This window comes from Rhipicephalus microplus, chromosome 6, assembly GCF_043290135.1.
Source record: "Rhipicephalus microplus isolate Deutch F79 chromosome 6, USDA_Rmic, whole genome shotgun sequence".
NCBI classification, from domain to species: Eukaryota; Metazoa; Arthropoda; class Arachnida; order Ixodida; family Ixodidae; genus Rhipicephalus; species Rhipicephalus microplus.
Window position 1 is genome coordinate 138,247,930 of NC_134705.1, and position 25,538 is coordinate 138,273,467.

General features: G+C 44.4%; 1 protein-coding gene across 2 annotated transcripts; it reads left to right on the forward strand.

Annotated features, from left to right (window-relative positions):
* The first annotated feature begins 211 nt into the window (after positions 1-211).
* On the forward strand, positions 212-24,891 carry LOC119185493 (uncharacterized). 2 transcript variants are annotated; one of them, XM_075866686.1, is made up of 5 exons: positions 212-372; positions 6,224-6,360; positions 6,420-6,493; positions 17,473-17,559; positions 24,687-24,891. In XM_075866686.1, the coding sequence occupies exons 1-5, from the start codon at positions 262-264 to the stop codon at positions 24,689-24,691; spliced, it is 414 nt and encodes a 137-aa protein (XP_075722801.1). In that variant the 5' UTR covers positions 212-261; the 3' UTR covers positions 24,692-24,891. The 2 variants fall into 2 exon arrangements, with proteins under 2 accessions (XP_075722801.1, XP_075722800.1); XM_075866685.1 differs by lacking the exon at positions 24,687-24,891 and adding an exon at positions 18,080-18,305.
* The last annotated feature ends 647 nt before the right edge of the window (positions 24,892-25,538 follow it).

The following is a 25,538-nucleotide window of genomic DNA, read 5'->3' on the forward strand; positions in this document are numbered from 1 at the left end:
CAACTCTCTCTTTTCCTCAAAAAGCACGGATGCTTCTTCAAAAAACACAAACAGACGGCGCGTAGCCGCACGGAGACGATCGACAGTATAGATAAAAGGCCCCATGCATCCGACATGCAAAACACAATGTACCATTGTTTACCTGCAAGCCTTTTACCACAACTGTATGGGTAAAATGCATCCTATTTCAGTACGCCAACCTAGTTTTCTAGAGGGAGGCGCCAGCCAGTGGCTTATGTGTTTTTATGAGCTCAAATACGCATGGCTGAAAAACAGCTTTGTTTAAGCTTCCTCGTTTTAGTGTTGGTGGCATTGGAGACTGGCTTACTTGCATGCGGAATAGGCAAATGCTGGAAACAGGATATTAGACGGGTAAACTTTTCATATCCTTCTTTTTTTTTGTGTGTGTGCCATCTGTTCTACACGTACTTTTTTTAATGTTGTTCTAGTTTGTTTTCGTGTAAATAAATCTCGATAAATATAACAAAGTTAGGAACGGGGTAGCAGAAACTTCTTTGAAAGTGATGACAATACGTATTTCGCACCACGCTTGTTGCAGAGACGCTGCTGTTGAGATTAATTTATTATATAAAGTACCTCTTTTAACGAGCAACCTAAAACAGAGTTGCGTTGTCAACGTCGATCTAAATTTGGCAGCGATTTCTTGCCAATTGTCCCTATAAATACTGCAGCCTATCCTTCAACTATCACGAATAAATTATATAACGAACGAGATGCTTCCAAAACAAACACCATTTTTGTGAATCGCGGTGCTCCCCAATGTCGAATAAGTTTTTTTTTTTACTAGCGAGCTTATTATCTACAGCTCAAGCACTCGAAATGAAATGTGTAAAGAAACATATAAACTGCTTTTTACTTATTTGGAGGGGCACAAGACATCACCCGCAATGCCTTCGTCATGTAAAGTAGGATATCTAGCTTATCCATAAAGGCATTTATTCCCCAAGAAGAAATATTTTATTGCATGCTGGTCAAATTTTAATAAAATTGATACCAAAGTAATAAGTGACGTTCCACTGTGTCAACGAGAGTTACCTTTTTGGATGAGTGGCATTTCCGTTTTGTGCACACCAATGACAATATTCGTATGAATTTGTTATCAATGCTGAAGCGCTTGTGGGCATTATGCAGTGAGCTCTTTATGGTACAAACGTCGGTCTAGCGAATATTTCGGAATAATGAAGTTTTATAGAATATCCGCGGTGATTCTCCCATGTATTCTATGCAGAAATGTTTGAGTTAAAATAAAATGTTTAACAGGTATATTTCAGATAAGCGAACTTGATCTGCCGACCCTGGCCTGCTTCTTAGGCCAAATCAATGAAGTTTAGCGCTCTTCAGCCCTGGTGCAGTCTATATGTGCATGCCCCAATTCACCCGTACATCGGTGGCAGTGCAACACCGCTTGTGCAGCAGTGCCACCGTATTAATGTGGCCGTGCGGGAGACGAAAACGAACCACCGATTCAGTACGTCCCCAGAATTCCTGTATTTAAAAATTCTTTGCAATGTAGCAGGAAAAACAGCCACAGATTTGCCGTAAAGGCGTAGCAATGAACGCCAAAGCAACAAATTGGAAGGTCACGCGCCGAATGGCAAGGAGATCAAAACGTGCCCTGCGTTTCTCACGCACAAATGACGCACTAAAGGTACTCCCCGGTACATATTATTGCGAATAAGCGTTTCAGTTGTTACTCAACTCTGAAAAGCACGCCCTTTCCACAAACGGAGACTGTGCAACGGTTGAAGTGGCCTTTGTGCGCCCGGTAACTACAACAACATCGTTCCAAGAAAAGCCCGACGCCTGCCAAGACGTGCGATCCTTCCCACCGTGAGCTAAGCGCGCGCGAGTGAGCGTCGTCTCCCTCCTCTGCCGGGGCAAAGTACGTGTGAGAGATGAGAGCACGCACCACCCCGTCGCGATTAGTCGTGATGAAATGGCGACGCGCGCTCATTGCACCATCTTGCTGGAAATGCTGCAAACACGATAGCCCCCCCCCCCCATAATGCCCGTCAACAGTGGTAAGTGGTAGATTTAAATAGCTTGCTGTTTGAACGTTAAAGGAGGTGCTCCTTGCTAGCTCAGTGGTTAGCGCCTCGTATCCGCAACCCAGAGGTCCCAGCTTCGATTCCGTATGCTGGAGTCTTTTTCTAGATTATTTTTCTTTCTTCCGTTTACATATATATAGGTACGTGTACATATACTATGAGTGACGCCGACGCCGGCGGCACAATCCAGCCGAGAGTGTCCATATAAGTGAGTAAAAAGATGACGTCGACCAAGAGGGTGTCAAAAATATAATAAAAAGGCGTATCAGTTTCAACAAACAAGTCTTCTTCACTAAGCTGGAATATCGATGCCTCCAGCTTCAATCCGTCATAATAATCGCCTGAGGCTTGCATGTGTAAGTGGTAGATTGCCGACGTTGTAGTTGAGCGTGTTTCTTGTTGTCTGGATAGTCAAAGATTTCAGGTAGTGCCGTTTAATCCAGTTCTCTTCCCTGGCGACACCTGGAGCTTCATCCCAGTCGAGGCCGTGGTGCATTCTTTCTGTGTGTGCTATAGGGCACTAGGAATGAGTTTTTTTTCTTTTTTTGACGTCATTTAGGTGCTCTTTTAGACGTCGCTGGAAATTTCGGCTTTCATCAACGTAGACCGAAGTGCAGTTAGCACAATGACTATTACATACAACGCCAAGAAATGTTTCTTTTTTTAGTTTTTCCTTGACGCTTGCAAGCTCGTGAGATAGCCTATGGCACGGAATATGGGTGATTTGCACAATATATTCACGCAGGACACGTGCCAGTTTTTCGCTGATGCTGGCAAAGTACGGAATGGAGGCGCGACGTTGGTTGGGGGAATCACGTGGCTCAGTCGGGCGCACTGTTTTTTAGGTGATTGGTAGATCACTTATGTGGGAGTTCACTTAATTTACTTATTATGGCGGAAGTCTTATACGCTCATCGACCGCGGGAATTTATCGGCGTTCCTCGGAAGAGTCGCCAGTCAGCAGCGTATACGCTGGAGATGTAAAAGAGCATCATCATGCACTTTCAGTTGACTACCATGCACATCCCTCACCCCATGAGCGCTTCTTTGACAACATGCCACTCAGTTAAGCCCCCTCACCTATCGCATTTGCGGTACGTTACTGGACTCGACTTAGTTGCACGTTGACTGCTTATGTGGTAGGTTAGTGGGTTCAATTCTTGAGATGACCAAACCATCAGATGATCAAACAAAATGAAGGGAGGGCTTAAGAAACTATTCATCATAATAACTTGTTGTTATTCGGATGATTATCTGATCAGTTTGCAGGATCAATGACAAGTGTTTTATAGTCTTCTCATGCATGTCTTAGTATCTTTTCATGAGTGCCTCTGCCCGATTGGGCTGACTTACGAGATGCCGAAGGAGGACAGCATCTCGCATGCAGTGCACCACTCAGGATGACGTTACGAGCCCCCTTCACAGTATGGATATCCTTCCTTCTTCGTGGGCCTTTAGCAAGTTATTAAATATAGCTATTACAACGTCATCGTCGTCTAACCATTTAAAGTCGTCCTACCCACACATTTCGCAAGCTGCTCTCCTGATACACTCGAAATGCCGTAAAAGAGAAATGTACCCGCATCTTTTGCTCAATTCGGTGGCTGAGGCAATGCACCGAAAATGTCAACGTAAGGGCAATGACGGCGACGATGCAAGATCGATTGCTCATAAAGCGAGACAAACTAGTGGTCATACCATATATTCACTCTGTATCCCGTTGCCTCAAGAAAATAGGAAAATGTACGTAATGTATCAAAACGGCCGCGGTAGGAGAAGCCGACGAAGAACAGGTGAGCGTTCATCGTGTCTCTGTGCTCCGTCACACGTAATAATGTCAATTTTTTTCAATATCCCCCACAAGTTGTTGAAGATGGCGAATAAAAACTGTCCCGTAAGGAGACGAGGAAAATAATGCGTGGTCAAACACAGAACACTGTTTGCTGATTGTGTGCGAGGTGCGGTGTTTATACAGTATTCCTTACCTCGCTGGGAGGATTAGGTAGGCAAGCCGGGCAGATGCCTAAACGACCACCTACATGAACGCTTCGATAACATTCGTAATGGCAACGATGGCGTCCCGGCATTGCACGTGAGCACGTGTAGATGCCCTCCACAGTTTCAAAGGACCGCAGCTGGGTTGACAAAATATGAGCAAGCGCGCATATTCAGTAAGGCTACATGCTCAGCTGGTGCGAGATAGCAGTGGATGTGTAAGGAAACTATTGGTAGAAGTATCTGACAGAAAGCTCTGCTGCTTAGAATACAGCATTTCGCGCAGCTGGCCAGTGTGGTTATTGCTTTTTTCGGTGGTTTCCTATCCCTGCATCACTTCCCTGTTATTAGTCTTGTCCTGTTTTTTTTTTATTGTTCACGCAAGTTCATATAAGATGTATGCTGTCAATAAAAATTGCTTTGGAAGTCAGCACTTGTTCTATGTTTCCTTTCCGTGGCCGTGCTTTTGTCTGTGTATCTTAGGGATGCACAAGCAAGTCGCCCAGTCAACTACTTTATTTCTTTACAGCCATTTTTTTTTCACATTTGTGCAGGTGCAATCAGCTTGTCTATACAAGTGCTGAGTGACTGCTCCTTAAACGACCCCTAAACACTCCATGGTCGAAGAAGAAAGAAAAGGCTTCTTTGCCACCTTCATGATTCTTCCTTTGAACGATATGTCCTCCTAGCTGCTTGTTCATTCATAAAGCACGTGCACAATGTCAGCACAGAACGTTTACTGCATAAGGACTTCTCGCGTGCTGAGAGCTTTACTGCTGGTACGCAAGCGCTTGGGGCACATGGCCTTGCGTACGCAACCGGAATGGCTTATAGCAGCGCATGCGCAAACGCGAGCTGCACGAAGGTTCCATGCACTTGCAGCACCATAGCGTCTTGTCATGTACGATTTATTTTTTAATATTTTTAAAACCTAGGATATTGAACCGGGCATAGGTAGCGGCATGAAGTAAATGACTCTCAGTAAAGCATTCTTAACTAATATGACTGTTATCAACTTGAGACAAAAATAAATATTTCGTCGTATGTGCCACAGTTGAGACAGAAGCTGGTGCCGCTGATGCCTAGCAATCCAGACGGGCGGTCGTAGTTCGACAACGACGTAACTATAATGTAACCCTGCGTAAACGAAGCACTCGAATAGGACTTCTTAAATGAGTTGCACGAAAAAAATTGAAGTTCAAAAGGAAGACACCTGGATACAGCGCAAACTAACAACCGAAAGTTTATTGGAGAAAATGGGCATATATATGCGGTTACGGTAATAGGACTTGTAGTCATCGTAGTCAAGTAAAGCATCACTGTAGTGAAGTCTTACACCAAGCTGCTTCAGCTGAGGTGGCATCATGGAGGGCGACTAAGCCATGCTTTTCGAGATCTGGCGCCTTTGTGCTCGGGAGTCCAGCGGGTGGCTCTGGCCTGTCTCGGCTTGACTCGTCGTGAACGTAGGTGACGTCAAGCGTAAAATGGTCCACTGGGTCAGCTATCTCCACTAGGAGGCGAGTGCATGGTGGCAGCAATGTTTATTGTCACGCAGAGGCACAACCTCAGTGACTCGGCGACGCATATGTACTTGGGGCTTTGCGCATGCGCAATACCACCGGCCTAATGTCCTCGGTACGTGAGCCGCTTGGGTACCAAACAACAAAACTTTCTGTTATTACACATTCCCCATAAATACCACAAACCGAAGTCAAATCAGTGTGTCGGGCAATACAGTCATGCGAGGAAAAAGAAAACAGATGGGCGAATGCATGCAAGGACGGTAACATACCATTCGAAATAGATATTTCTCGCAAGGAAACCAGCCCAGAGTACGTGCATTAATGAGATCACGTGAATGCCGTAATGTCCTTCGTTGAGCCGTTGTGGCAATACGAACTGCAGCAAAAGCAAGGAATTGCAAAAAATCAATAACATGCTCATTTTCATTTTATAACGTGCTGTCTACGGGTACTTCAAGGGCATAGCTTCTGAATGTTACTCAACTATCTATATTATAGCAAAACATTGAATTCATCCCTCCTGCCAGCATTAAATAATCGAGCTGCAGTCCATTCTTACGTGGGCCTCTTGTTGATTTCTATATGTATTTGCTAATTAGGAACGTAACTTCAGTGTAATTTGCTTCGTTCCTGCAGTTTGTATGTACAACGCAACGTATATGGACATACAACACAAGTGCAAGCGACTACATTCGATGTAAGATGGACCAAGCGAAGAATTTTACTGACATGTCTATTTTCTTCAGACGGATGTACTTTTTTGATGAGCAACAGTAAGATATCTATATTACTTCCTAAAACCCGCCCTTATTTTATTACCTTACATTCACAGCCGATGGAGAGCCAGGAACCTCGAGGGATTATTTTCGAAGCAGCAGAAAGATGTCATGCACGTCCGCAACCAAGGTATGCAGAAAAGTTCCTACTTTAGTAACGTATTCAAAATGACGACAATGAAAAGGTGACAGAACCGCGCACTTCAAGCAACTTATTCCGTACCATTTTTCAGCCCTACCATTTTTGTTTTGTTTTGGCGTGCATTGCAGGGTATACGCAAAGGTTCCATTTTGCGCTTCACTAATCCTTTGAGCAGGAAGCTTTTCCACACCGACAGCTGGGCACTGGGGCACGTTTGCCAGGCTTTCGCTACATTGTGCAAAATTAGCGGCCTGTTTGCGTCGATGGGGGCAGAAAAAGATGTCCTGGCCACTTTGTCACCCCTTTGACATGAAGCCACTTAGCAGTACATTGAGATGTCAAAGCCACTGTCGTTAGAGTATGCTGCATTCAAACACTATGATCAATGCACATTTGCAGCGGCTGAAATTCGACTTGCCCATGTAGAAACATATTGCAAATAGTGGACGAAGAAAAGGCCCCAAGCAAGGCGCTAAGCGACAGCAAAAATGCCTCTCAGTTGTTTTTCATAGCCGGGGTTTGCGCCCTGCCTTCGTCCTATCGTCTTGACACTGTTTGTCTACTAGAAACCATAAACCAACCATTGCGAAATCGTGCCAGACTTCCGGAATTTACGCGAGCATTACACAAAACAAAAATGGGGCACCCTTAAGCTTCGCCTTTAGGAGTTGAACGCGATAGCGAAATCCGGCCCCTAGTGCGGCCTCAACCGCTAAGTGCGTACTTATTGGTATGTTTTGTGACACACATACACACACACACACACAAACGCACACAAACGCGCGCGACGTATCTATAGCAGTGCAATGACTGTGCATTGTGGCCACTTGCCTCTGCTAGAACGGCGCTCTGCTGTAGTCGAGACACGTTTTAGACAATGTCTCACAGATGACACACACACACGCACACGCACTCACACACCCACACACACGCGCACACACGCAGACGCACACACACACACACACACACAAACACACTCACACAAACACACAAGCACGCACACACACGCTCACACGCACACGCACGCACACGCACGCACGCATGCACGCATGCGCGCGCGATTGGTACATACAAGTTTTTTATCTAAAGCAAACGTTGCATGGCCTCCAAAATACACGCCACGCGCTCACCTTCTTGGAGGCCATAATGAGTCTAACATTGCTTCACAGATGGCAGCACATTATCTAGCATTTTCATTTTGCTTGATCAACGCCTCTGGAAAGGTATGATATGTTTTCGCTAGATGGACATTGGTACCATTTTAGAGCTGTCTGAAAGTTCCTGTGTGTTTTTAGCGGCAATGGCTGCTTTATCCCGGCGTTTCCGACGTATTTTGATGGTCTCCCAATCGCGCCTACAAACCGCCGAATGGGCTCGTTTTCGTCCTGACACCTGTAGAAACAAAATGCGTTAAGGAGACTCCGTCTACTACAGGGACGTTATATAGTGTTTTTTTTTTCCTAAAGCAGCTGCAAGTAACGTCGTAGTTTTGTGGTAGGACACCTCCTTGCCACGCGAACGGCTCAGGTTTGATCCGCAATAGGACCGCAAATCTTAGTCTTTACTTTATTTGCTTCTTCTTCAACATTTCCCTTACCGACAATGTTTCGCTCACAACCTACAGTGCCGATACCGACGGCGGAATTCCGGCGACACGGGCTTTCTAACGCTATCGCATTAAAATAGGAGAATCCCACGTGCAGTGAGAATTGGTGATATGCGAAATACAAATGAGGAATGTAATATGTGACTGTAAAATCAGCAAAACGATACGATGCGGACGTAATATATGCCGTACATGACTTCCATGTCATGATTATCATGTTTGCACCTGCCATTTGTGTTTCTCGTCCATCAACGTCCCGTAGTACCACATTTAGTATATCTGAAGCTAGCGAAACAGCCGTGAGCACACTATAAGCGTAGCATGTAGTAAAGTTTAGCCTGACACGCATGTCAAGTTTATCATGTTTGGACGCTTCGTTTACCTTCGTCGTCTATTCACGCCATGTAACACCTAGTTTTGTATGTGTGAAGCTAGCGAAACCACCACGAGCGCGTTATTGAGCTGGAAGGTTGTCATAATCTTACGTGACACGCATAATTATCATGTTTGAGCCAGCCATATACCTTGGTCATCATTCACGTCGTGTAATACCAAATTTGGTATATCTGAAGCCAACAGAACAGCCGTGCGGGGATCACGAGTGTGGTATGTTGTCATGTTTTTACGTGACACGCATATCATAATTATCACGTTTGCACCAGTCATATACCTTGGTCACAATTCACGTACCGTTATACCGAATTCGGTAACCTAGTGAAGAGAGCGCGAGGGCACCATGATCGTGGCGCGTAGTCATCACTTAAATTACACGCATGTCATAATTTTCACGATAGGGTTTGTAATTAAAGTTCGCAATGGAGTCGTGTCATACCACACTAGTTTTGCATTGCGTCATGTAAACGAAACCACCGCAAGACCAGCAAGACCAGGAAATATATAGCATGATATTGATGACATATATGCCATGACTTTTATGTTAAGACTAATCACTTATGCTTGTCATACACTCGTGCCATGGCATACCAACTTTCATATAGATAGGCCAGGAGAGCTAGAAGTTGTAGGCGGACAGACAGACAGACAGACAGACAGACAGACAGACAGACAGACAGACAGACAGATAAATAAACACTAGATAAATAGACAGACAGACAGACGCACAGACATACACACGGACAGACAGGCAGACAGACAGACAGACAGACAGATAAATAAATACTAGATAAATAGACAGACAGACAGACAGACAGACAGACAGACAGACAGACAGACAGACAGACAGACAGACAGACAGACAGACAGACAGACAGACAGACAGACAGACAGATAGATAGATAGATAGATAGATAGATAGATAGATAGATAGATAGATAGATAGATAGATAGATAGATAGATAGATAGATAGATAGATAGATAGATAGATAGATAGATAGATAGATAGATAGATAGATAGATAGATAGATAGATAGATAGATAGATAGATAGATAGATAGATAGATAGATAGATAGATAGATAGATAGATAGATAGATAGATAGATAGATAGATAGATAGATAGATAGATAGATAGATAGATAGATAGATAGATAGATAGACAGACAGACAGGCTCAACACCCCTTCATTATTTTCATTTTATATCAAAGTCTCACGGCCGTTTACCATAAAGCGTTCTACTTGCCTTGCCATGGTAAACTTTCTGAACAGGACACTTAATTACGGAGTCAGAACTTAGTCTTTAGCGGCAGGCACATGTCATGCCATGACCATGAGGCGTTTTCGTCACGCGATCTAGCTACCGTAGCAGTGGCGTGTGAGTCTGCGTGCGCCAGGACTACGTCGGCGCCTTGAAGTCGTAGTGATGTTTCGGGCACCGTTTTGGAGGCAGAACGCAGAAGCAAGAAGTTCTCCTTGCGCAAGCGCTCCCGCTGATATGTTAGCGTTTGTGGATGTAGCACTCGACGTGACATACCGAAGCCTGTTAACTAAAGTATCCAGCGCCGAAATCTTGCAGCAAGTGCATTTCGCATTGTTGAAGAAATAAGTGGCCTTGAGTCATCGTGGTCGGCAGTTAATTAAGTCAAAGTGGCTGTAGAAGGATAAATAATGAACAACTAGGGCTTAGTGTATTCGATTGTGTGAATTATTTGTTGCCACCACGATGGTAGTCTACGACGAGTGACGAAACACCACAAGAGAGAGAGAGAGAGAGAGTAAGGAAAGGCCGGGAGGTTAACCAGACATTGGCATCTGGTTTGCTACCCAGCGCTGGGGGCGGGGAAGTAGGGGCAAGAAAGAGGGGGTAGATAGCGAAAAAAACGCACGCGCACTAATAAGAAAACGAAAACACACACAGTAAGGGCGTCCTAGCTACAACCATTCAGTAAGGCCGGTCGATCGCAAAAATTGTAGTAGCGCTTTCAGGGCCTTCTTCTGTGAAGTTGTATCTTGTCTATATTGTAGAATTCCTTGCTTCGACAGAGGTTGATTATCTAATTTGCTTATTTCCTAGCGAAGGCATAGTCGCTGTTTACTGTACGCTAGGCAATCACAAAGAATATGTTGGGTCGTTTCTTCTTTGCCACAGTGGCCACAGGCTGCGGTGTCGGCCATCCCAATGCGGAAAGCGTAGGCGTTGGTAAACGCAACGCCCAACCACAGCCTACATAACAGGGTCTGGTCTGCTCGGCAAAGCCTCGAAGGGACTTGAAGACTTAGCGTAGGGTCAAGCGAGTACAGTCGGGCATGCTTGAAGTGTGGCTGATTTCATTGTGATGTGGTTTGCTGGCGAGCAAGCCTGCGGAGCTTTCTTGCAGCATCTGTCCTAGAAAGTGGTAGTCGTAGTTTATGATCTTCTGTGTGGGCTGAGCGGGCAGCTTGATCGGCCCGTTCATTGCCGATGATTCCGCAGTGACTGGGCAACCACTGAAATGTAATTTGGTGCCCTTTCTCAGTCAGGTGGTGTATAACCTCTGCTATTTCTAGTACCAGCTGCTCGTGTGGTCCATGGTGTAAGGCTGCAGTGCCGCCTTCGAGTCGCAGAAAATAGTCCACTTGCGTGTAGGTTGATCAACTACAAATTGCAACACGGCGCGAAGTGCTGCCAATTCTGCTGCCGTTGATGTTGTTGTGTGATACGTTTTGAATTTATTTGTCGTGGCCAACCTTGGTATCACTACTTCGCCTGTAGAGCTGTCCGGCTGAACCGATGCGTCAGTATATATATATGTGTGGAGTATTGGTATTTCTCATACAAGAGAAGTGGTGTGAGCTGTTTAAGAGCCGGTGAAGACAAATTGGCCTTTTTCTGGACGCCAGGTATGTTAATATTAATCATTCGTTGAGCGAGGCACCATGGCGGAGTCACAGGTCTAGCGGCAGGAGAGAACGAAGTTGGGATCGACTCACCATGTGCGGCCACTGTTTTGCAGTAAGATGTGCATGGTCGGACCACTGGTAGAGAGGCTAGGTTATGTCGAGGAGTTCGAGCAAGGTGTCGTATATGTGTCCTCAGCACTTCCACATTAATGTGGGTCTTGATGAGGTTGTCCCTTGTGATGGCGATAGTTGCCGCTGTTGACGCACTTTGGGGCAAGCCTAAACATATCCGGAGTGCTTGAGCCTGGACACTTTGAAGCATTCCTATGCTTGTTTTACTTGCGTTGGTTAACACAGGTAGGCTGTACCGAAAGAATTCAAACTCCTGATAGTCGCAACATAGCAGTTGTGGACATTCCCCAGTTCTTCCCAGCGAAGAACTTGAACAAATGACAGATGCCTGTCAATCGCCTTTTCATTTATGATACATGTGAGCTCAATGAGAGGTCTCTGTCAATTATAACACCTAAGATTTTGTATAACCGGAGGTGACGTATCCTTTCGCTGTTTATCAGAACGCTATAGTTCTGCATTGGTTTGCACGTAAATGCCACAAGTGCACATTTCTCAGAGGAAATTTTCAGACCTCGTTGACGGAGGTAAATAGCAACTTGAGTGGCAACTCTCTGAATTTGCGCTCGCAGCTGTAGACGTGTTACTGCAGACGTCCAAACGCAGATGTCGTCCGCGTACATCGACAATCTGACAGTACTTGGCAGATGCTCATTGAGAGCTATTAGCGTCAGGTTGAATAGTACAGGATTTCGAACAGGCTACTGAACAATTGATCACATTCATACCATCAATCAGGTAATAGAGAAATGCTGAGAGTATAACCCACCACTATACATAGCCTTCATAGATTACGAGAAGGCGTTTGATTCAGTAGAAATATCAGCCGTCATGCAGACACTGCGGAGTCAGGGCGTAAATGAAGTATATATAAACATTATGGAAATCTACAGGGGACAAACTGCTACCATAGTGCTTCATAAAGAAAGCAACATCATACCAATCAAGAAGGGTGTAAGGCAGGGGGACACAATATCCCCATTGCTATTTACCGCGTGCTTACACGAGGTTTTCAGAAGCCTTGAATGAGAACAGTTAGGGATAAGAGTTGAGGGAGAATACCTTAGTAACCTGCGCTTCGCCGATGACATTGCATTGCTGAGTAACTCAGGGGACGAATTGCAACTCATGATTACGGAGTCAGACAGGAAGAGCAGAAAGGTGGGTCCTAAAATTAATCTGCAGAAAACGAAAGTAGTGTACAACAACCTCGGAAAGGAGCAGCGCTTCGAGATAGGTAATAGTGCACTTGAAGTTGTAAAACACTATGTGTACTTAGGGCAGGTAATAACCGCAGAGCCGAACGACGAGATTGAAGTAACTAGAAAATAAGAATGGGGTGGAACACATTCGGCAAGCACTCAAATTATGACAGGTAGATTGCCACTATCCCTCAAGAGAAAGGTATGTAACAGCTATATCTTGCCGGTACTTAGCTACGGAGCAGAAACTTGGAGACTTACAAAGAGGGCTCAGCTTAAATTGAGGACGACGCAGCGAGCAATGGAAAGAAAAATGGTAGGTGTAACCTTAAGAGAGAAGAAGAGACCAGAGTGGATTAGGGGACAAACGGGCGTTAAGGATATCATAGTTGAAATAAAGAAGAGGAAATGGACATGGGCCGGGCATGTAGCACGTAGACAGGATAACCGCTGGTCATTAAGGGTAACTAACTGGATTCCCAGAGAAGGTAAGCGGGTTAGGGGGAAACAGAAGGTTAGAAGGCAGATGAGATTAACAAGTTTGCCAATTTATATTGGCAGCAGCAAGCACTGGACCGGTTAACTGGCGGAACATGGGAGAGGCCTTTGTCCTGCAGTGGACGTAGTCAAGCTGATGATGATGATGATGATGATGAATAGTACAGGGCTAAGTATGCAACCCTGGGGAACACCACGGTGGCTGTAATGTAGCGAAGTGTCACGATACTTGGTTCCCACGAAAAATGATTGCTCAGAGAGATAGCTACGTAGCCACTGAAACATCCGACCACCCACTCCTACGTCCTTGAGAGCGGTGAGGACAGCTTCATGTGTGACGTTATCGTACGCCCCTTTAACATCAAGAAATAAAGAAGCACAGAGACGCTTACGGGCTTTTTCGTGTTGCACGTAGATGACCAGGTCTATGACGCTATCAATTGATGACCGGCCACGGCGAAATCCCGTCATAGTGTCCGGGTAGATGTTGCGATGCTCCAGGAACCATTCTAGCCTTCCAAGTACCATCCTCTCCATCACTTTGCCCAAGCAACTAGCCAGTGCAATCGGGCAGTATGATGTGAGCACCAACGGTGACTTGCCAGGCTTCAGTAATGGAACCAAACGGCTGGTCTTCCAGTTAACTGGGAGGGTGCCCTCTCGCCACGAATCGATGTATATCTCGAGGAGGCCAGTCTTCGCACACTCACCAAGGTGACACAGTGCTCTGTATGATATTCCATCAGGCCCGGGTACTGATGTCTATCTACACAAAGCCAGTGCTGCTTTAAGCTCACGAATAGAAAAAAATTGGTCGATGTGGTGATCGTGTGATGTCATGTGACAAAATAGTCACAAAACTGCTGGTGCTCATGTTGTTGGTATCACTTATTACGAGTGCGCATTATAGTGCCTGAGAAAATGGTTATATGTGCCCTACATCTATCTTCGCCTTAAGTGAAGGCGAAAATAGATGTAGCTGCCAGTGGAGCTGAAGTTTGGAGAGGTGGTGGTGTGTTTTGAACTGAAAAACCTTTACTCTCGAAGCTTCCTTCATGGGACTACGCAGTAACGTTGTTGGCCACTGTTAGCTTTTTGTGCTGAGACCCCGGAGTGCTTGCTTCCCTGTTGAGATCTGCTGAATGCCTTGACAACTCGCAAAACTCATCCAGGTGGCTTTAGAGCATCTTGCGTCGCCTCTTGGTATGGGAAAAGTCTGACATTGTGGCACTCTCGCGGGACATCGAGGTTACTCATACAAACGTCAACAAATAAGATTTTGAAGAGCCGGACAACGTTCTCGTTTTTTTTTTCTAAGAGCCCTCCCTTTTGAGGTTCAGGTGCAGAGTGACGGAAGTTGGAGGAGACAACTCCGAGCAAGACGCGAAGCATTAAATTGAGGCAGAACCGACACGTGGCAAAGAAGTACGTGCTCGAGCCATAAGGGACGTCATAGCTGCAGGTGTGGTGTTTAATGTTAGCCCCAACACTGCTGTGAACTGCAGCATTGTCGACACCATGCATCAGTTCTACAGCACCACTGTGTGACCATGGTGTCACCCAGTGACACCTCGCGAATCTTGACTGGCTGCAGTGTCTTCATTCAATATTCAGACTACATTTTGGTACTCTATAGCCATTCCTGATAAAACTGGTTAACTTATTTTGAAAAAGGCTTGAGTATGCATTTAATAAAGCAAATGAGGAAGCTATAAATTGATCATCTACTTTGTCCATGAGAACGAGAACGTCTGCGAACTTATTTCATATGGCTCTGCCAGTACTGATGAATTTTGGCGGCTGTTCAAAGCAGGTGCTATGCACTGCTTAAGGCAATACGTTCTACAGATAGTGAGTGACTATGTGTTGCGTCACTGTTATGCATGTAAGTAACTGTATGTGTTGTGCGTTTATCATCGTATATATCACTGTCATCACCCAGCAACTGGAGCAGCCTGTCAGGTAAAAAACCAGGCAAACCTCTACAGCTTCCCATTAAAATAATTCTCTCTTTCTCTCTCAAATACAAAAGAACACTAAAGAACACAGCCTATTTATTACACGCACTGTTATTGAGATCAAGAGCAGAATAGAAACAATAAAGAAATGGATTAGGTGATGCCCAGTTCCATACTTCTGCTAAAAATGAATTCGGTAAAAGGACTGCTAAAAGAAGAAACAAAGATAGCAGGATACCACTCCCATGGTATAACGCTTAGCAAATTTATCAAGCATTCATAAACTCTGGCGTTATATTAAACGCATAGAACGTCCTGTAAAGCCGTTGGCGCCTAAGAGAGAAACAAACAAGCAGAAGCGTTTAACGTTTTTTTATATTGTTTATTCCCCTGACATTGGCGTAACTCAAGACCATGCGACAAAGTTTCCAGCGAAATCAGGCACTAAGTGCAACACTTTTAACCGAAACAGGCGTGTTCTTTTGAAATTATAGGATAAGAAGTTGAATGGCCTGAACCGCTTCATGAAGCGGTACCTCGAGCCTGTAAGAAATGTTTATGCCTTTTCTAGAACCATCAATTTCCGAACATTGCTCGCCACATAAATTTACAACTACAAAAAAAATTGCAAATCTTATGATGCTTCTTTACAGTCGAATTACAGACTCAATTTCTCTCATGTACGTGTTGCAGAACTTTGAAGCATATTATACTGAAATCCGTTACCTAGCTAGTTGAAACGAACATGGCTCTATATTCCTATCAAAATGGCTTCAGGGCTAGTCTGTCCCGTGGTAAACAACTTGGTGCAATCCTGCTATATTTCACAAAAAAATTTAAAGACAGGACACATGTATATAAACCTTCCAGACTTTTAAATGCCGGCCATGCGAAAGGTTTGTAAAACATAAATTTATATTAAAGGATGGACCTGTTTTTCACTGGATTAAGTTTTATATGTTTAACTGACCGTCGGCAGTTTGTTCAGCTAGCAAGTAGCGTTTGCAGAAGAATGCGGCTTCTTTCTGGAATAACTCAGGCTTGCACTTTGACCGTTACTTAGCTCCTCCTAAATGGCATAACTTGTCAGGTTAGGTTATTTGCAGATGACTGCGTCTCGTATCGAAAAATACGGAAAGGGAAATTCCGAATCAGTCCTGAAAAGGATTTTCATTTGTTAGCATAGTGTTGCGAGAGCTGGTAAATGGTCGTCTATTTTGCCAAAAACGACAGTTACGATAATATTTATACAAAAAAAACAATCACTTTTCTGCATTGCTGTGATAATATCATTTTTAACACTATCACACTGTATAAAAAAATTGGTGTCGTGATAATATGAGATCCAGAAAGATAGACGCACGTAGAACATGCCGCAAGCAAATTTACTCGAAAGTTAATGTTTTCAAAGTGGGTGCTGCGATGCTGGTTTGTGGCGCTTGCCTAAACCTCGCGGCTTATGTCATGCCACAGTGTTATTTAAAGAGTAACGCTCAGGGTACGTTTACGCACAATGTCTTATTCAACCCACCTTCCAGCCATCGAGTCAGCGCCGTAACACTATCACTGTATATCCCCTTTCAGGGGATATACAGTGATATATAGGGAGTAGGCATAGTCTGTTCTGTTTTAAGTTACGTATTTTCGTTTGCCCGACAGTACCTTTCATTCACGAGAAACTTTTTTGTTGAAAGCTTTAATAACCATATTGACGCAGAAAGCCTGCAGTATCTCCAACCCTGTACGCAGTTCATGTGCAGAAAAGATTAAGGTCAAGAAAACTGTCGAAAGGGTGCGTCGCGTTGAGTACACCTCCGGAGAAGAAAACGATGACTTTCGATCTGGAGTCAATTTAGTAAAATGTGTAAGGGACCTTGTCAGATTTTCGTTCGGCTTAGTTCCTGTATTTTTTATAGTTCCTTTATTATCAGCTTATTATTCCTGATTCACCTTTCGCACTCACCAGAAGCTGACCAGATCGTAGCGTTAAGGAAACACAAATGTAGGATGAAGTAGTTTTCTTTACCACAAGGTGCTTCAAACAAGGCGAAACACTCGTGTCGAGAATTCCGGATGCAATCGTAGGATTCGCAGTTGCTTGAATAGTAGTTACGATTGACAAAGAACATAGACTATAGCCTTAATTGGCGTTCGAAGTTACAAAGATATTGTTGAGATTACCTAAGCTAGAACAAATGTATACAAATGTCTATGTTTCATAACTTAGGGCAATCACTATTTCAGCTCATTTTACCTGAATCAAAGACTCTATTTGGTCGGATGTCGTTTTTCAGGAGGCATGTTTATTACCAAGGAGAAGATGCTATATGTGAACATGCGCTACCGGTGCGCAGTAATGAAAGTCTCGCAAGAACAATTTGGTAAGTAATAAGTCTAGGGACAGCAAACAACTATTTTTCATCACGTGGGCGATCGCATGGGCTATCGGAAGGAGTATATAGTGTTTTCAGAAAACATGGGCGCATTCTAACAGTGAATCCAGTAATATTTGAGTGATTTTTGCAGTGCACAGTTTCAAGTATATTCGATATCATTAAAGCACGTCACAGAAACAAAAATCTGTTAGCTATCAACGCCACTATTCACATCGGACGAGATAAAGAATTAAGACACATATATACACAAGATTGGCTCCCAACTTCATAAGCACCTTCATGGAGAGTACCAAAATATTTATGTACTGTTGGCGTTCATTAAATAACGCCTCGTTCATACTAAATGTTAATCTTCATGTGTTTCCTCTTCAGCATCGATCGTGGTAAATCGGCTAAATAGTGACCAGTGCCACAAGTGTGCTCACTGCGTCATTTTTTTGGTACCTCATTAATGTTGCGCTATCTGTTGCGTCAATAATGAAAAGCCTTTGCTGTGCCTTCGCAGGTTGGGAGCCGTACTTCGACTTGCGTCTTTGGGATGCGTGGGTAAAGCAAGGACCTCACCCTAAATGCGTGCAACAGTTCGCGAAGCATGCACCTAGAGGAAAGGTTATTTATGGGCCACTGTGTGACAATATCCTTCATATTAAGTGATATACATTAAAGGTGTTGAGTCATGAGGGCAACAAGGAACCTCAGCGAAAATAAAGTTCAGCATAGTAAAATTCGAATCGGCTGTGATATATAAAGAAATGCACGCTATAAGGAATGCGCTCTAAACTTTCTGTGGGATAGCGTATTTCTTTCTTAGAGAACTTACACGGGATTCTTGATCATATAAAACTATGGGGTATAGTGCGTTGTTTGTTTCATTGCTTGCTTTTTCTTGCTCTCTGCCGAAAGAATCCGTAGCGCCTTCTTATGCGCTTCAATGATCGTAGAATAGACGTGTGCACGAGCTCTGAGTAGCCCCGAAGGCTCAACTCCAGGCCCAGCCCGTGGGCGAGGCTAGAGTGGACCGGTGCCTCTTCATCTCGTCCCCGGGCTGGGCTTGAGCTACCTTGTTTTTTTTTATTCACCCCATAAAGCCTTCTTCGTGACTGTCATGCGTCTTTTGCTTACGTTTCACTTTTATATGTTGAAAAATTGGCACTATATTGTAAAACGATATCATCGATGACTACGTAGAAAGCCATCATATTCCCGGGCCGGACCGGGCAAAACCCGGATTTTTCTGGGTTTTTTTTTTTTTTTTTTTGCTAGGACCAGACAGAATGGACAGAAATCAGGACCGTGCTTAGCTCTATTGTTGGTTTCTGAATTATGAGCTGTCTCTTGCACGCAAGAAAGTACATGTAGAGTTGAAACTTGATATATATTTGTCAGCCTCTTTCAAAAAACAAGCAAACGTACCTAGAGAGAAATATACAGTACTACATATTTATTTGATTGATATGTGGGTATTAACACTTCAAAACCACCATGTGATTATAAGAGACGCCGTAGTAGAGGGCTCCGGAAATTTCGACCACCTGGGGTTCTTTAACGTGCACCCAAATCTAAGCACACGGGCCTACAACATTTCCGCCTCCATCGGAAAAGCAGCCGCCGCAGCCGGGATTCGAACCCACGACCAGGAGTTAGCAGCCGAGTACCTTAGCCACTATACCACATCGGTGGGGCTACAGAGCTACATATTGCCATCATTATAGCTCAGTCGCTTGTGTCAGAAATGCCCGTTAGAGTAATTCAAACAGAATCGTAGGTTATTCACGTTGTTCGGGCCTAAAAAAAGGGAAGAAGTACGTGGTGAGTCGTAGTTTGTAAACGTTATACGACATAAGCTATTCTTCAGCGCAATAAAACAGACCAGCTCTGCTTGCCCCGAGGGGCAAGGTTCAAAAAATATGAGAAAAAGCTTTCGGCCTTTGCAATGAAAGGTACTGACAAAACCTGGCTTTCCGCGGCGAAAACTTCCTACTTAACTCTTTGGTCATGAATTCCACGACCAAAGAGTTTAGACCAAAGAGTTTTCACAGTTTGTCACACTGTCCGGCAACCCCGCGGATGGGTCATACTCGGCGTGCTCGGATGCAACCCCGCGCGGTCGTCGGTCCTGATGCTGTTAAGCAAGCCCAACGAACTAAGGTCCAAGATTTTTATACAGCATATGCCTCACGATATGCAACCAACCTACAACGCAGCATGAAGATGAGCAAGGGGTAAAGCTCGGCTCACCAGTGCCCGCTTGGACAAGGAACCAGCCTGATTTTTAGATGCTGATTCTTACGCTCAAAAAGAAGCGTTCTCGTCAGTGGTTGTTGACTGTGTTTCTGAAGAAATGAGCTTCGCTGCCATTCACGCTTCTAGCACGAGTGTTGCATAGCAGGTTGCGATTGCTTTTGCATTGACGGATGGTGTACACAACGCAATTTATTCGGATTCCAAGGCTGCTATCAAGTCATTTCAAACGGTTATGGTGGCTCCCCAGGTCCTACAGAAGCTTAAAAAAGCCAAATACATCGAAAATCAGTAATTAGTCCGGTTTCGTGCACACCTTGAACCAATCGAGGGTCCTTCGATCAATCCGAACGAGGAGGGGGGCATTCGGCTGCACGAGGTTTGATTGGACGCGTGCTCGGTAACGCGTCATTTCTTGGGCGATTCCAGCCTCTCTGAACGTACACGATATGTAAGCCCCGTTATCTCTGAAGAAGAGTGCTCCCCTGCCACACACCTAGGTGTGCGGGGCCCAAGTTCTTACACTCAGGCTGCTGCAAACAAGAACCTACCCGAGCCCTGGGGCACTGCCCACAATATACCCCGAATGGTTCTCAAGTACGGATCGCCCCTTTCGTGGTGGTTATGCTGACTTCGAACATCTCCTGTGGGGCTGTGCCTTTACCGGTCCCCCTTTCCAAGAAGAGGAAATGGACGAGTGATTAAATCTCAGGACCCCAACTCTCCAATCATGGCCGTCCAGAAGGCCTGCGCGAGGGCGGTCAGGTTAAACCTTACCGTACCTGAGTGGGCCTAGCCAGATGACACTGAGTTATTTCAAATCTATTGTGGACCTAATAAAGTTATTTCGTCCACCTAAGTCTTCGGTGGACGCAATGAGCGAACACATGCGAACGAATTAAAAACTTTTTGCGTGAGTTATTTGTTGCTTTTTGTTTTCTTGTTCCAAAAAAGACAATGCGAAAGTCAAGAAGTGCTTTATTGTGAAGACGAAAATTTCGAAGGATGCTTCATCTTCACTGAAAAGAAAATCACAATAGCGTAATCAAGCCTCATGCACATCGCCTTCTGAACTGCTAGCCCGTTTAGGTTCTTCATGCATGTCTCCACCGTGTTGTAAGGAAACCATTACATTGCAAGTAACGCTGGTCATTTCAAAGTGTTGAATGCATAATGAGTGCACAGTTCTGAAATGCCTCCTACGCCACAATTATTCCCTACGAGAATCAGCGAAGGGCTCACTACGAGTTTGTAGGGCAGCACACGAACTTACGCAGATGGTCACTGGTTCTGCTTCCGATGATTATTTTTTAAATTAAATTTGGCTCAAGTTTTCATTTGCACGCGTAAAATACAAAAATACCAAGTAATACTCTTTGTGATGTATTTGCTATCGTTAAGCGAGTGTGCTGAAGGACAAGTTGGACACGTTGGACATATTAAATATGTCTTACTGTTTTGTAATGTGTGGCCCTTTTCAAACACACCCACTCGTTCCTCAATTCAAGCATCAGTTGGTGCCTGGCGTGATTATACACTTCCGCCACGCAATATATGACGCGCTAAAGAGACTCGTTTCGCTAGATCACATTCCTAGTGTTTTTTCCCCGTAGTGTCAACCATTCCCGTGGCTCTGTGGTATAACACGTAATTACCAGGCAGACATCTTGGGTTCTATCCTTACTCGGACCCGGAATGTTTTGATATTCGTTTTATTTTTCAAATCTCAATTTTTCGGTCACGAACAAGATCATGATATCTCACTCAGATCAGGTGACACCAACGCAGCCAGCGGAATTTCAAAGAAACAACCTTTTAACGCTACCACTTTAAAAGAAGTTGGGGCAGCCAGCGCTAGTGGTGCGAACACTGAATAAAGAAGCTGGTGGCATTACCCTCCTCCTTCTCCACACCCTTCTTGTATATCGTTGATTCTTAAATATGGCTAGAAAAACACCTATCCCGTGATGGTCAAAGCGGTCACGACGGTAAATAGCAAAACGACATGGGTCACAAAATATATGATCGTCGCACACACGAGGGTGAAGTGCAATTTCTTCTAGAGCTATGTTGTCAGCGCATACTCTTAAGGAATGTAATTAATTACGCATTGTCCATTATGCTTCTAGCGTTCGACAGCAACACGGATGCACTGTGATGAATGAACAATACATCAAGCCCCCTCACCAAGCCCTATGATCTAGCTCCAGCAAAGCTCAAGGATGTAGCAGCTGATGCTTTTTATAAGACATGGATCGATATATAGGGTTTAACGTTCCGAAACTACCAAATTTTTATAAGATAAGCCGTAGTGGAAGGCTCCGGAAATTTCGACCACCTGGTGTTCTTATTAGGCCAAAGACCTCAAAAGGCTTAAGTGCATCCAAATCTGAGCACACGGGCCTACAGCATTTCCACGTGCACCAAAAATGCCGCCGCCGCCGCCGCCAGGATTTGATCCCGCGACCTACAGGTTAGCAGCCGAGTACCTTGGCGGGGGTGCTTTTTATAAGGATTCGCTGTTGGCTGGTGGGGGCGGGGGGGGGGGGCAAAAACTTTTACGCAGTTCGTATCGGCATCGAACACATAGCATGTTGCCTAAAAACAGCTTAATATATTCGAGTCGGAAAAGGGGGGTGCGAGGCGGCCTTCGAGCAAGTTATCACAATTTATTTTTTTATAGTCACGTACAGGGGGAGAAATGTGCGGACGCAGACACATTGGCACACCAACATTGCAGTCTCAAAGGAAATGTTATTTTGACTTTTGTACGAGTAAAGCTTAAAAATCAAAGCGTGGCAGTTGGATGCACGGTAGGCACTATAGGGTTACCAACCGTCCAGTATTTTGCGGGACAGTCCCAACCTTTCATACTACAACCCGAATCCCACGACGTTGCCTTCGGAACGCCTATATGTCCCGGATCTACTCCGCACCATCCAATTAGCAGTTTGTATGTAATCTGAAGTACGTCAAAAAACGTGCATCACGCAACCGAACGCTAAGTTTGCACGATGTGCCCGCACGACGCAATTTTAACGCTTCCGCAAGGGGCTTTAGTTTCTTTAGCTCAACTTTTACGTGAACTACGCAAAATTTCGTGGGTACATTTTCCCGCAATAAGTGTGGCGAGCTGCGCGTAGCCAGCTCAGGTACAACTTGAAAAGCCCGCCGCGATAAAGAGAGAATGGGTTGGTCTGGAAAATACCGCAATAAGGAAAACTGATTTCGCTGGCTCCTGGGACCAGACGAAGCAAAGCAATCTACCGAAGGCATATAGAAGAGTCTACCTACACATTGCTGTGGTCAGGGGGGTTCCGGCCAAAAAGCGACACGGTTCACAGGCTATTTTAGCCGCGGTAAAAGGCCCCAGAGGCCAATGCCTCCAAAGCGCCAGCTGTGCAGAAGATGTTCAGTTCGTATTCAGTGTTTGGGATAATTGAACACCCATAGCTCTAACAGAACTGCGCAGCAACCTGCGTCTCACAATCCACGTACCCAATGAAAACATCATACCGTTGAACATCCTAAACAACCCCGAACATCCGCGGACATCAATGGGCCTGTGAGAGATAAAAAATGGGCATCCCTTACGATTTGACTTGAAAATGCCCGCATAAGATATCCTAAAGATATCTTGTCTCATGAGTTCATAAAAAACGTAGTTCCGTACACATCTTGCGTTCTAATGCTGCTTTTATATTGCTGACTGTGGCTTGACCCCCATCGCACACAGAATGAAACTAGCTACATTTCGCTTCACTAGATGATCAACCAGTCACAAAAATGAATTGTGTACATAATGTAACAATTAGAAAACAATGACGACGAAGTATATTTTCAGCATACAGATCACAAACTCAATTGAAATTTGAAGTCTTCAAAACTGGAAAGCTGTGTGTGTTACTGAGTGACAGAAATTCCGATCAACTGTGTTCTTTTGAACACAGCGCCATTTTACAAGCAATTGAAAACCTCAAACAATGCAAAAAAAGCATAAATATTCCTTGCTTTTAGTAACAACATCATGGAATCTTTGTTGGTAAATGTACATATGAACTTCGCATTTACTAAATTAAAAAAAATTGCCGTAGTTGTGTTGTTTCGCCTTTTATTCATAGCAGCTCTGTGCACGCGACCAATAGCACGAATGATGCGTGCGATTCCTACCCCTTTCATGGCATGATCTCCGTGGTTCAGCCTTTGTACAGCTTTACAATTGACTTAGAGAACTCTCAATGGTCTAAGAGCAGATACAAAGGTAAGTTCATAGTCTTCGAACTTGGGGTTCGGTGTTTACCATGCGCTAAAACGGAATACCTGCCGCTGTTTCGTGGGCCCATTCGTTTCGGCGCCATGTTAGAGGCGGTGCCACTGCCATTCTCGCGATACCACCGCTCTCCGCAGGCGCCTCTTTGACTGTTGTCAAGTAGTAGGTGTTACGTGCTGTTGTAAGAACTTTATATAAATCAATAATCAGTGTTCAGCCATTATTGCGGTGAAATAATTTTGATGTGCTTAATTGTGATGGCGGTTGACCACATTTCAGCTGAAGACTGCTGTCTTCAGCCGCACTCACGTCAGTGATGTTGCGAATGACAAAATGGGCAGTTTTTACACTTCTCTTATTGAACGTAAGCACTGAATTTACCTGTTCATCGAGGAAAGGAAAACGAAGTGCTGTAATAGAGTTGTTCATTGCGTTCTTGGTAGTTCTGGTAATTCAGCATTCATTAATTTGGATGATTTTGCTGGTATTGTGACAGTCAAGTTAACAGGCGTTTACTTCAATGGTTTTCGCGAGTGCCGCAAAGAAAGGTGCGCAGAAGACTTTGAAAAATGTGATAAACCTTACTATCACTTTCTGTCAGTTTAGGGACGTTGGGGTGTGGACTGTTTCTGTCAAGTAGAGGAGAAAGTTGCACAAGTCCCAATTTGCTGAGGACTTCAGGACACAATCCTACAATGAAAACAGGTGTGGGATCTACGTCATTCAAAATTTTCAGCTCTCAAATGCATTGGTGTACGTTTTTGACTGAATAAATTTATGTACTAGCATGTCACCACTCTGTGGAAGTGTTGTGTTTTGTTGCTTTATACAGAAGACTCGTGGGAAACAATTTGGTGAGATTAACTTGCCAGACACGGCCAAGAAAATGAAAAGAGACATGTTTTCGGATAAGGTAGCCACAAATAAGAATTGGCTAGGTGCCTAAAGCAAGTTCCACTTAAGACGAAATTCCGCTTGGTATGATTCCGTGTTACTTTATTTTTTCAAGCAAATGTCTCAGTCACCCATTACAATGTTGCTCGTATATTTGGATAGCATATAGTGTTGTTTTTTACAGCCATAACCTGTGATATGTTCCCTGAAAATGCATTGACTACGACAGCGTCGAAGAGCTTTTTTCAAGAAATTGCAGTGTCGGTGTTGGTGTCGTTGGTTGTGAGCGAAAAATAATCATCATTGCGTGAACGAAAAATCCAGAAAGATGCAAATAAAATTGATAATACAAAATCTGGGTCCGATTGGGGATTTAACCCCGGTCATTTGCATGGCGAGTGGTTGTTCTACCACACAGCCATGCGCGTGCTTGTGAATACAAAAAAAAAAAACTTCCCCTGCTTGGAAATGTTGTGAAAGTTACTCTCATGCTTTACAAACGCAGGGGTCGTGTATGTCTGCCTAACAATTCAACGTGAATTGTTGAATTGCAGTAATA